At 42.6% G+C, this 13372-nt stretch overlaps 1 protein-coding gene across 1 annotated transcript in view; it reads right to left on the bottom strand.

Annotated features, from left to right (window-relative positions):
* SYT17 (synaptotagmin 17) overlaps nt 1-13372 on the bottom strand; it is a 680897-nt gene that overhangs the window by 309111 nt on the left and 358414 nt on the right. The window contains exon 7 of the mRNA XM_085628853.1: nt 5134-5289. Within this exon, the coding sequence (XP_085484979.1) occupies nt 5134-5289 (156 nt within the window). The remainder of the gene's footprint in view (nt 1-5133; nt 5290-13372) is intronic.

Raw genomic sequence — 13372 nt, 5'->3', positions numbered from 1 at the left:
ACCTGATGATGGTAAACAATATCGACACAAAACAATGGCCAAGCTAGTGGGTCTGCATTCACATCCAAAATGCGAGACCTATTGGCCATGCCACTGCTAGTTCTTATGTGGCACGCACTATCAACCAGAAAAACAGGATCTTCCTCACACCTCAAACATCAAGTCATAGAAAACTAATAATTATGTTAAACTGAGAAACCCCATAAAATGATATATAACATTTTAGGAAAAATACAACTATAGCGACTATTTAAAATAAACAAGAGGGATTTGTTACAGTAAAGAAACGCCGCCTGTTACAACAACTCCTCGTCTTCTATTTACAACCATGCCCTTGTGACGGAGCACATAAGGATTGAGTGCGCCCGCTGTAAGGCGTGCCTTGCTTTGCGTGTGGTGCATGCGTGGTATGGGTGTTTGGGTACGCAGTTGACAGCTGGGGCAGGTTCAGAGACCAGACTATAGCAGACCTAACGCTCGGGTGCAGGCCGGAGCAGTGGAGAGGGCTTGGGAGCAGTACCGGGGCAAGTCAGATCGCCATATTGGATCGAAGGAGGTAGCACCTGGGAAGCCTTCACAGCAGTGAGAAAAAGCAGACACACTACCGCCGCCATGTACGGGCACTTGGACCCGCAGCGCTCCCCGTCCGGGATGTTAACAGCATCGTCCAGATCTGCAGCACCAATGTACAGAGGATCAGTGGCAACAGTGAGTTTGATGGCACAAAAGTACTTGAACAGAGGGCTTCTAGATTTTATTCTGAGGTCACCCACCCTTCAAAGAACAAGACGGAGCCCCGCGTGTTGCTGCAGTGACCGGCTGAAGACACGAGACCAGCCGAGGAGCAGCGCAGAGTCCCCACAAGAGCCGGTAAGTGGAGCATGCTGTACGTGTGGGGCGCACGTGCGCATAAAAAATAAAAGTGAAACTGCATGGGGCTTGCGAGGACGGAAGGGGGACAGGAGATGTGCACATCGAGTGTCTGTACGTGCGTGTTTACGGGCACGTTCACAATTGCAGTCCGTCCTGCGCGTGCCCATGTCCTGTCTCCCTTCCAAAGCAAGTCAGTAATAATAGATCTCGCTAGCGACAGCGCTTTCGCGCTGCTTTGCTAGGCGAGACCTAAAAATCTTTTTGGACTAGTAAAGGCAATTTTATCTTTCTGCACCATCACTTGCAACCATCACAAACGTATTTTAGGGCCTTATGCATTTATGATCCAGTTTCAGCTCTTTCATGCCCTCTTAGGCAAGGTCTCTGACAGTGCACAGGCACACTAGTCCATATTCTAAATATGTTTACATCAAATATTTAGTGAAATTGAGGTGTGTTTTCAATTTCAATATTGTAGCAGAGCAGCAGCTCACTAATATTACTGCAAATAATTTCTGTGACATAAGAATATGTGAAGCCCTGCTTTAATCTGAAAGAATGAAACATAAACGCAACATTTCTCTGCAAAATGTCTGCTGCAAATCCCATTTTCCTTTCATTTATTTTGAATATGGGTGATGTGTGAGAGTCTATTACAATCTGTTTAAGAATTATTCAAAATCATCAGGGCAAGGCTCTGAAGAACAGAGATCTATCAGGGGCCCTCTGAAAGATTGGGGCCTTGGGCCAGCGCACACTTTGCCTTAAAACGTCTCTGTTTCCATGACATCATTTATGACATCACTGATTACATCTCAAATGATAGGTCGGGCCCAGCAATCAACTCCTTGCAGGAAACCAAGCCCATGCTGCGTACGGCCTTTGGCAGGTATGCTGCGTGCGATTGGCTGCAGGGCCTGGGCCGCCATCAGGCCCTGAAAATGACCGTCTGTGGGCAGCAAACTCCAGCCATACACTGCCTTCTGCTGTGAGGGTGGGGTTGGCCTCGGGGCCTAGCCTGCGGTCAATGCAAGACCCCTGTTCCCAAGCCACTATTGGCCCCAGAACCCCATCCCCCAGGGCCAAATGCATTTATATTATGGGGATGGGCAAACTGCCCCCATCCCAAGTCCAAGAGGGCGCCGGGTACCCCATCCCCTGGGGCCATATGCAAATTATAGGGGAGCATGCACGTGGCCCCCTCCCGACCCTTAAGAGGCCCCAGGGACCCCATGCCCCGTGGCACACCACTAATAATAGGGGAGGGGGAGTGTGACCCTCCTTCCCAAGCATTATAAGGTGCAAGGGACAACATCCCACAGGCCAAATTGCATAAAAAAGCGGAATGGGGTTTGGCTCCCCTGAGCCTTCTTGGGCCTCATGGACCCATCCTCTGGAGTCAATTACCATAATTAAGTAGAGGAGGCCACATATCCCGCTTCAGAGCCTATTGTGGACTTGAGGACTAAACCCGCTGGCGTCAAATGTCAGAAAATCCTCTGGGGCTGAAATCTATTATTAAGGGGAGGTGGGCCACGTGGCCCACTGCCCAAGTCTTAGGAGGCTTAGGGCCCCATCCTCTGAGGCCAAATGAAATAAAAATGGGTCCGGTGCCACACAGCCCCCTCCTCGAAACTTAATAAGGCCTGGGGTATTCCATCCCAGGGGCCAAATTCCATATTTAAGGGGAGAGGTCTTGCACCCCCCAAACCTTCTGGGGCGCCGGTGACCCCAACCCAGTGGCCATCCGGGTCACCAACAAAACCGCAAGTTGGGGGGTGTGAGGGGAGCCCCAGGGCCCCTGTGGCCTCTGCTGGCTCCCCGCACATTGCAGGAGCCGTCATTGCTCCCACCCAGATGGAGCAGTTGTTTTTTGCATGCTCTCTCTGAGTGGGAGCAAAGTCTACTCTCACCTGGTCAAAGCATTTCTAATTCTCACACCGGAAGGGAGCAGACTTGCCTTCCCTACCTGTGGTGCTGTAGACATGGAAGGCATGTTTGGTCCCATCTGGTGGGAGATATAAAACTGCTCACGCCATGTGGGAGCAAACATGTTTCCCTGCCTGCATCAGAGCAAGCAGGGAAAGTACTCTGTCCAGGGAGTGGCGTCCCCAGGACAGAATACTTTCCCTGTCCCCATGGATTGAGTCCCCAGGTCCTTTTAAGGCTCCTTTTAATTATTTTTTTAAAGAAATGTGCCCTGGAGGCAGATGGCAATGCAGCCACCATTCCCTCTCATATGCAAGTTGACCCAGAGGGATGGGGTTCCCCGGACAAATAAAGGCTCGGGGAAGGGGGCTTGGTAATCCCCTTCCATTTTTTCAAGAGTTGGCCCCAGGGTATCGTGTACCCAGGGCAAAAATCGACTCAGGGAGGAGGCTAACGCCCCCTCCGTAAATATTTGTGAAAAACGGAGGGCTGCCAATGAGGTTTTTTTGTTTTTGCAGCAATCCTGCAGGAGTCCTGCAGGATCGCAGCAAAAATGTCGTACTTCGTTTTTTTTTTCATTTTGGGCCCAGGGTATTCCTACCCTGCCCCCTTATATCTATTTTACTTTTAAACCTCAGCATAGGGGACTAAGGCCCTGAGTCCTGTAATGGCTTCCTGCAACATTGTTCTTCCTGTTGCTGGCAGCCAGGCAGAGCACTCGCTCCCACTGAAGTCTGATTCCTGTGGAAGCAAATTGACCCAAGGGGAAAAACGCTCCCTGGGCCAGTCATAATGCTCTATTTTTTTAAATTGAGTTTTAGAGACTCTCGCTAGAGTCCCTCGACCACAACCACCAAATCTACAAATATTTTTCCACCTTAAGCTCTTAAACTACTGTACATAGTTACATCAAATCACAAAAAGCACACTTTCTGGCCCAAGATCTAGCTTCCTGACAAATCAGGTGTAATTCTGTTCAGCAGTTTTGGCGGTAGCGCTGTCTAAAAAAGTCTATGGAAAATGCATGGGGAATATGCATGGTGGGACCCCAACCTTTTGCTTGGCCCCACGTGACAGATCACCCCAAAACCTTACATGAAGGAACTGAGGCGGATGAACTTTGTTTTGGAAAGTGTTGTGAAAGCACATCTGGTAGCGACTGTTCAAAATGGAACACTTGTTTGGGGTCCAGGGCCACACATTGCAATTTTTGCGCTCTGTCCCAACACGATTCACTTTGGTTTCACCAGATGTAGACCTGTGCACAAATAGCGCAGCGTGGGCGATTAACATACAGGCAAATCGCACATCTGCAATTAGCATGTGGGCAAATACTGCCCGACATTGGAGGTTGCGCTTCAAAAAAGAATTAGCATGAAGGTTGTAATCGGGGCCTAAAGGATTAAAACATGCAGCAAGATTCCTCCTGGTCTTCTGCAGAAGCACAAATAACACAACAACTTTAGGACTCATGGATACGAGAAGCAACCCTGAGGAGTGAAATAAATCCTCATATTATTTTGCATATCAAATATTATTAACAATAGACACGTGCATACACACAAATGCCCACACATGCGTACACACATACACATACACATACACACGCGCACACACACAAACACACTCCTATACACATTGTTGATGATCCCATTCAAAAGACAAAGGAGGATAACAGAGTATGTGCATATTTCCAGAACTCTAATTGGTGATCTGGAGCTTTACCAAACTAGCTGACTGTTATAAAAAAAAAACCTGAATAGAGCTTTAGAGATAAGCAGCATTCATATATATATTGATTCCATAAAACTTGGAAAGAGATGACTAAATAAAATTAACCCCCAAATTAAAAGAAAAGAAAATATTTTCCTGTGCTATGCTCTGTCCCTGCTGATGAATATTTGAGTGTGGAGACTATTACCATAGACGTCCCACTGGGTTTTAGATCTAATAAGGGCGACCGTGCTGGAGAGTCAGAGATTTAATATTCCAACCTTATAAATTTTTAGCATCTTGTGTGAATATGTGCTCGCCCTCTTTTCCCACATAGAATACTTTTTATTCACAATATCATATGTCGGTTGCCTGTGCCTGGGTTTGCTTTTAGTAACGAATTTTAACATGTATATATTCAGTTTGCAGTGACTGCTGTTTTCATTTTCCATATTGCAAAACATATACATGCATGCAGCATCTTATCCGAGGATGTGGCTATCGATGACATGGGTAATAATGTCACAGGATTTCAAATCAATAATCATTATCGTTAAAAAAAAAAATGGTAGAAAACACGTGCAAATATCAATTTACATATAAGGTCGTTGTCTTTACCTGTAAATACCAGGCTGGCACTTGGCAGTTCTTCTTGAGGAACTTTAAAACTAAAAGATTCATTGTAGAATGGGTCGATGGTGCCCCTCATGCAAGATGTCTTTTTCGTTTTCACTAATTTTAATCCGTGGACCAGCTGGATCTTCACAAATGGATCTAACAGAAACACAATCAGGATTCAATATATAAACCCTAAGCTAGATTTTTTTTGTAAAGCAAAAACAAAAATATAGAGAGGCATCATGATTGTTAAATTCATACATAAATCAATGAAAAGAAATGTTTTCCTTCTAGGAAACAAAAGACACAATACAGAAATGTATAAAACTGGAGTTATAAACGTACTAAACCAACCACTAATTCGGAAATTGAACATAAGGAGTAAAAAAGGTTAGGTTACATATAGTAATATTTTGTTTACTAGGGAAATAAATTCACAAAATACAGATGCCAACCTAGAAATAAGCTTCAAGTCAACGGCAGATGTGGTCATATAGGAAAATACTCACTTAGACCTGTGGGTGAGACTCACGCACTCACTGTTTATACTAATTAATCTTTTAAACCAAATTTTTGGTGCAGGTTGGTGAATCCTCCACAGTATGAAGTAATTTGTCTCATAGAATCCATCCGGATTATAGGTTAACAAACATTTTTGTCCTTAACATAAATGTGTCCAATGCATTTCGAGCCACGCCCTTCATCAGGGGTTACTCCTACAAAAATAGAAGAAACTATTCTATGAGACGAATATGAACATTATTCTCGAAAGGAAGATGAAATAAAATAAAATTTCACTTGATTACCTGAATACATATGGCGAATTAATTTTCCTGGAGTGCATTTTGGGGACGCTCCCTACTAGTTAGGGATATCGCTACTACTTTATTTTCATATATTGAAAAATAATAAGAATCTCCAAAACGGCCCTCTCCCCCGGCATACTGTATGCCATAAGAATCATGAGTCATCACCAGCTTCTTTTAGAATGTAGATAATCTCGTCAGATAACTGGATTGGGAAGGAACGAAGGTACGGCAGACTAATGATGGAAATGGCAGGTTGGGTTATCCAATGATAAAGGTTACGCAAAAAGCTTAACTTAGCAGTAAAGCAAGAAAATGAGTTCTTCATAACAATATTGCCTGTTTTAGAAAGTATTGGAAGCCTCAGTACTGAGTTCAATTCGTCCATTTTGCTATATGATGGTGGATAATTAAGCCTGTGAAATACAATGTGCCACTCTGAAATTCACAACCAGCAAAGAATGTAATACGTAATTGTTGTACAAGAACTGTAGGTCGTTTGTAAATCTACAATATCCATGCTTTAGTGCAATAGAACATCTTAGTGTTAGATTTTATGGGTTTCCTAGGGCATTTAAGTATTCCTGACTTGTTGAAAACAGTTAGGTAGTGTTCCTAAAACCTTTAAGGGAAAAACACGGACCAGCTGGAGTTAGGTAGCTTGTGGGCATGGAGCACAAACTAGTACATCATTTAAAGGCCTCTGAGTTGTGCCACCTCCTGCCCCTTGCTGCAGATTGCACCATTCAGCTTCAGCCCTATGGAACGGCATGCAGTCAAAACATTGGATGTCCCCCATACACGTGTCCATAAACACATACATATAGACACTCACCCAAACATTGACAGTGTGGGGCCTGCAATGCCTCGACTCCCAATCGAGGAAAGCTGCATAGAATTTGGACAATGTATAGGCTCCAAGTTAAATGTCACACTGTGTTTGAACACAGGGCTGAGAAAGAATGCCAGTGGTAGCTAGAGTGAATGTCTGTGGTAGCTAGAGTAAATGTCAGTGATAGCTAGAGTGAAGTGTCTTGAATGCGAGACTGAAGCAAAATTAGAAGAGTGCGCACTGAGTGTGTGAGCAGTCCAGGGGCTGTGGAGCGCACAGCTGAAAAGAGATCAGAAAGAGGCAAGACGTTTATTTGATTCAGGGGATGAGTGAGGGACTGCATTTGTGTCTCATGATATGTGCAGGTATCATTGGCAAGCCAATAAACACTCAATAATTGTATGCTCAACCCTTGAGTCATTGACCTGACAAGCTTTTGGAGATGCACCTGTGTGCCTGTGAGAGGTACTGAGACCTTAAAGGATTGTGGCAGCTTGCTCAGCAACCCCAGATACATTTTGTTTTTTATCTCTACTGATGAAGGATAATATCCAGAAATACATGTCTAGAGATTGACAGCACTAACCTGCACCAACTTTGGTGAAACACTTCAGCAAAAACTCAAGTAAGCATTTAAAATGAACTGCATTTACCATAATGCTAAGGGGTGAACTGTGCTGGTGGGTGAAGCAGTGTGCTCCCATACGCCTTCTGCAATCCTTGGGTTTTATTTGTTATGATTTGGGAGGCTGATTGATAATGTTCCTCTCTAACTCTTTATGGTATAGATAGATTTTTGGCATGCCTACATGTGTCTATGTTTATGTGTGATGTGTGAGTGTCTGTTTTCCAGGTATGGGGTCTTTCTGAGTCAGCAAACCACTGGCATCTGGAAACATGCTTGTCAACTTGTTAATTTTCCTATATTTGCAGTTCATCTCTGATATAGTTGTGGCCAATCGTGATAGGATAGTGTCCATGGCACAATGTGATCCATCTACACATATTTTGGGCATCAGTGGCCTAATCATTCTCAGGTGGTCATCCTTGACATACTGTTAGCATTCTTGACCAAACAGTGGCAAACGTTGTTAAAGTGGTTACCCTGGTGTACTGATAATAGCCAACCAACATATTGTAAGCATGCTTGCCATTATAGCATTCAGTCCAGGTATATTAGTGGCCCTGAAATAATGGTGCACATTATTGGCATCCTGTGGGCATTCTTGCCTTTTTTTGTGGCCACGGCTATGATAGAAGTGGCCATCTCTGTCATAATAATAGCCACTGTAGACATCATTGACTTAACTGAGGCCACCCCTGGACAATGAGGACCATTCTAGACATAGCATGAGTGTACATGACATTATGATGTTCAGGTTTTGCACAATGGTCACTATCATTACCAATTTGTGGACAACTCTGTCATTATGGGGTCCAACGCTAGCATAGTATGGCCCAGGCATAACGGTAAGCTTTTTAAAGAAAAGACACACATTTGTTCAGTTAAATTGAATGTGCTTAACAAAATTAAAAGCTTGGATTTGATATAGACAAGTATATTTTCAGAAACTGACAAGAATAATTTTTGAAAAAAAAATAAATGTATTTTCCAAAATGTATTTGAGTCTAATATTTGAATTATAATTCAAACTCATTTGTGAAAACTTATTGCTGGTGTTATTTCTTTTGAGCCAGGCAGCTCTTGCTCTCAGGACTATTTAATTGCTCACATGAAGGAATTTCATATTCATAATACTTTTTATGAAATTATTGTTAGTGATACCATCTGATGGGTTGCTATTTTCATTGTTATCAATGTCATGGTTACTATTGTAATATAGTTTGATGCTGTCCATTATAATGTTTATTAGCGGCTGAGGGTGATTTAGCAGATGTAGCTCTTTTCATACCACATGTTGGAGACCACTGGTTCGATGTATCTAATTAACTTGATGCGAGAAAAGCAGGTGGGGATTACCAAGTAAAATATTTAAGCTAAAGAAGAGGCATGTCTCCAATTCCCCTGTTATTTGCAGGCTGGTTGCACACAATATCCTTGACAGGCCCCTGATTCTAGCAACATTAAGGTCCTATCCCCCTTTCCTCAAACTGAAGGTACTATCTAGAGGTTTCTTTAAGATTTAAGGGATTTGAGGGCACTATGTGTTTTAGCCAGAAAATTTGGGAAGGGGACATATGGGAATAAGAAATCAAAGGGAGCCCGGAGCCCTATGGCAGACAGGCATTTTACCAGTGTACATAAAATACAATTTGTCTTCTTTTTAAGCTGACCCTGCAAACACTATTGCTCACCTCCTTATTAAAGAGTAAGGTCTCGAAAATCTCCTTCCTTTGTGTTTCCACTGTACCAGGCTGCTGTTGCTGAAAAAAGTATATACACACTGCATTGGGATTAGTTGACTCCTTTAGCACGCTCCTCATGCTAGAGGATAAAAAGGTTGGAGGAAGCCACAAAGGGTCCAAAAGCCTGGAGCTCAAGGTTCCATCAATGCTGCCCAGCCCTACTCTTAAGCTGAGGGGCAGATTGCAACCACCTGGCATGGAAGGACCTAAACAGAGCCCCTTGTTGGTGTTATTAGCATTCACATTGCCCCTTAATCTTCAAGTGCCATCAAGAGTTGTATAGACTACACTTCAAAGACACTGGGCCTCCACCTCAGGTCAGTTCCAGACCAGCATTGAGGGAGGGGGAAATGAATCCTAAGGAGAAGAATAATTCTGAAATAGGAGGAACTGCAGCATGGTGAATTCAAGAAAACAGCTGATTATTGTTATGTACAATACATGCTATTTGAAATTTGCAGACTGCCCAACAAAGATATCAGAGAATTCATCTGTTACTCATTTAAACGAAAAACAATTTACATGGATTGACTATTTTTTGAGTAATACTCTGTTGAAGTTTCCTGTACTTAATCATAGCATATGCTGGACCATAGTGCATCAATAATTTTTATAAAAAAGTAAAGTTTAAAGATCAAGTGTTAGTCCAAGCTTTAATAGCTGTCACTTTTGACTAAGGGCCTGATTTATAGTTTGGCGGTAAGGATACTTCGTCGCAACGATGATATAGTACCTTACCGCCAAGATAATGGTCTGCCAATCCGATTTAAATACAAACGGACCATTTGTTTAACCATGGAGTGTGCTACTCAGCCATCGCTGTGGTTACACCCCTCCGATAGTGATTGACCTCCGTATCTTCCCACCTAATTTAGATGGGCAGACAAACAGTAAAACCCTGGAGGTCAGGGGAAGCATAAACTGTCTAATGCATCCCTCACCATGTGAAAGTAACTCCCATGGGGATGGGGGCTTTTTAAAAAAAAATTGTAAAGTAAAATCTCACTTAAGGATTTACTTTTTGAAAATAAAACACAATACGTTTGACGGAAGGCTCCGTCATGTTGACAGAGCTGTGCTTCAAACTTAAAAAAGCATTGACAGGAACCGCTGTCAGTTCCTGTCAGTGCTTTAGAAATTACCATTGGCTTGGTAGTCATTTCTAAATTTGGTTGGTGGGAACTCAGTCAGGGTGATAGAGTATCTTACATCATCACCCTGACAGAGAAAATTCAGTCTGTCAAAAATTAAATCACCCCCTAAGTTTTTGTTTCTAAGAATGTGGATTCCAAACCAATAAGAAATTATGTGGTGTTTTCAGAATTCTTAATATAAATAGTTTTGGAGTGAATGTATTAATATGTCACTCCTTTCAAGCTGAAACGAATAAAACCTTTGGGAAATTAGTCAAGTCATTTTGCCCTGGCAAACAATGACAGAGCAAAAGAGAAATCAGAAAAATTCAATAGGAAACACAAAAGCTCACTATGCAGGACACATTGTGACCAGATGAAATACAAAGTATATTTATGTAATGTTGTTATGTAGAGAATATAGGTCTAATAATGAAGAGGGAAAAGAAATGCTTGGACAAAAAATTATTTTTCAAAAATATTGAAAAGACATTAGACACACTTATTGAAGATCATCAATTAAAAGGAGTAATGTAAGAAATGAAGAATGAGAATGCTGGATAGCTGGATGACGCCCTGGGTAAAATATGCAAAGGCTATTAATCCTGTTTTACCCTTTATGTTATTATACTGCTAAACTAGGCGGGTAACACTGTTAACATTCCGAATTCATTGGTCCAGCCGGGTCTGGTGGGTCAGTGGACTAATGCATCCACTGCAGGGGCCTGTGGTCAATCTCATGGTCACAGGTTAAAATCCTGGCGGGTCCATTCAGCCTTTCATCCATCTGAGGTCGATAAAATGAGTACCATTGAGTAAGGTAACAATAAACATCTGTTATTAAGCACCAAGATGCCCCGTCAGGGGTGAACATGCGCTTTACAAATACACATGTTATGTTATTATAGCAATCCCTAAATCAGGAAATGTGCTGATCTATGTAGCGATTACAGGTATACTTTATGATGATTGTAGGTTTATTTCTTTGATGACTAAAGAGTCAAAGATGTATAATGGTGTACACCAGCCTGCTGGGTAACATGCTCAACACGAATATATGTATGCACCATCACCAGAAATACTTTTTCAAGGGGAGACAGCTATGCCACGTTATGTACTTACTAGCTGGTACAACAGAAAAAGGCCAGGAAGCAAGACAACCACTTCTAATCATTTAAACCGATGACGAGAAGACCTTTGACAAAACTTACAGGAATTTATTTTGGGTTTGCTACAAAGATAGAACTAGGTGAACTGTTTATATGGAAGTAAAAGCAATAGACTAGAATATGGAGATCTGCTTCAAGCCATTGGGGTCTAAGTGTCCCTGTTGAAATAACAAGAACAACAACAACAGAGGGATGCCCCAAGCCATTCATTATCCATGCTTGTATATGGTGTCAAGTTTCAAAATAAAAACAAATAAATATGTTTTGGAATTCTCACTGTGATTTCCTGAGTTACTAGAGCTAGCAGTCAAAATGCTGTTTGTCTTTCAAAACGTTTTCTGCCTTCAAAATAATCTGAATGATCACTATCACCAGCTATTTAAGACAAAGAGTCTGTGACAAATAGCATGGAAGGTTGTTTTGTAATATTGGTCAACCCAAGAACTTTTGCAGGCTGTGTTACATTCTTCAAATGCTGTTTGGGCTCCATTGGTAACAAATGCTTCCGTCAATCCACATAAAGAACCCGAGAATAGTAATTGACAATCAACTCCCCATGACCCACCAAGTCTACATCTCCTACTTTCACAAACTCAAGATGCTCAAGATCAGCAAATGGCTCTCCGCCAATCCTTACAGAATTGTAACCCAGGCCCTCATCGCCAGCAAGCTGGACTATGGCAACTCACTCTATGCTGGATTTAATGCTCAATTGACCAGGAGACTCCAGACGATATAAAACTCACTAGCTAGGCAAGGTGCAAACTTACTAAAATGTAAGTTACATGTCTCCACCCCCTGAGTTTTGCAATTGGCTTACTCTTGTGTGAGTTGGTGACGTCCCTGCCTAAACCCCTCCCTAAATATCAGTTACCCTCCCTATTTCCATCCCCTTTTGTAGTAAGTCTGCCCCTTCTTTAAATCACTTCCTTGTACCACCCCCACATTTACTACTAAAACCTATACAATTAATGTTTGTTTATATTACATTTTATTAAACAACCTTGAATGTAAAGACAGCATGCACTCCCAAAACAGCTGATAGTTATCTTAGTAACAGAGAGTGAGACTCACGAAAACCCCAAGTAAAACCAATCACATATGTGTTGTTTATGTTTCAGTTCCAGGAATGTCAGAGTACCATCAGTATCCCAGACTGCCTGAGATATAGAGATATTCTGAAGGTTTATCACTTTACTGTAACAATTCCTTAACAACTTTACAGAGAAATAAGATATTAAGGATGACAATCCTGTCTTTAGATATCTACAACCATCCAAATACATTTTCATAACCAGCAGAGTAGTTCGTCAGAGTGGTGATAACCAGTGTCTCTGTTTTCTCTCTTATCTCATACTCCTTTCCCCGGGCGACTGCTAACCATATTATTTATACTGTGGATGGTTGGCTATGGACGCAGAGAAGTCCAGAAGAGTCTATCACTCCTGCTGATTCAAAATTCTGGATGGTACATTCTCAGAGAAGGTGAGGGTTAGGCGGGGGTAGAGTTAACATACATCTACCATGTGGAGAAACTCAAGCCTGGAGAGTACTCTAAGTTTGCACTTCCTGGGGCTCTGTTGGACCTTGCCCTCACAGCAAATGGCATTGGCCTTCTCACTCCCCCTAGGGTACAGTGGAGGGTGGACATGCTGAAGAAGGGTTCCCTTGGACTTCTGTGGATGACAACTGTCTGAAGGTGCCTTGGAAGAGGAACCCCAGACTGCTGCAACACACATAGTTGCTCTGCAAGTGACCAGGTGGCATGAGACATGAGGAGTGCAGGCAGGTAGTGTCATCTCGCTAAAGAGCTGTGGAGTGTTGCTGCTGATAGATGCTGGGCCAAGGGGCTACTAGGAGATGGGGCAACTGACAGGTCTCCTGTACTTTTCCTCAGTGGTGGAATAGCAGTCTTACAAAACCTCCAAAAGA

The sequence above is a fragment of the Triturus cristatus genome, chromosome 10 (genome assembly GCF_964204655.1).
Source record: "Triturus cristatus chromosome 10, aTriCri1.1, whole genome shotgun sequence".
Taxonomy (NCBI): Eukaryota; Metazoa; Chordata; class Amphibia; order Caudata; family Salamandridae; genus Triturus; species Triturus cristatus.
This window is presented reverse-complemented; position numbering and strand designations above follow the sequence as displayed.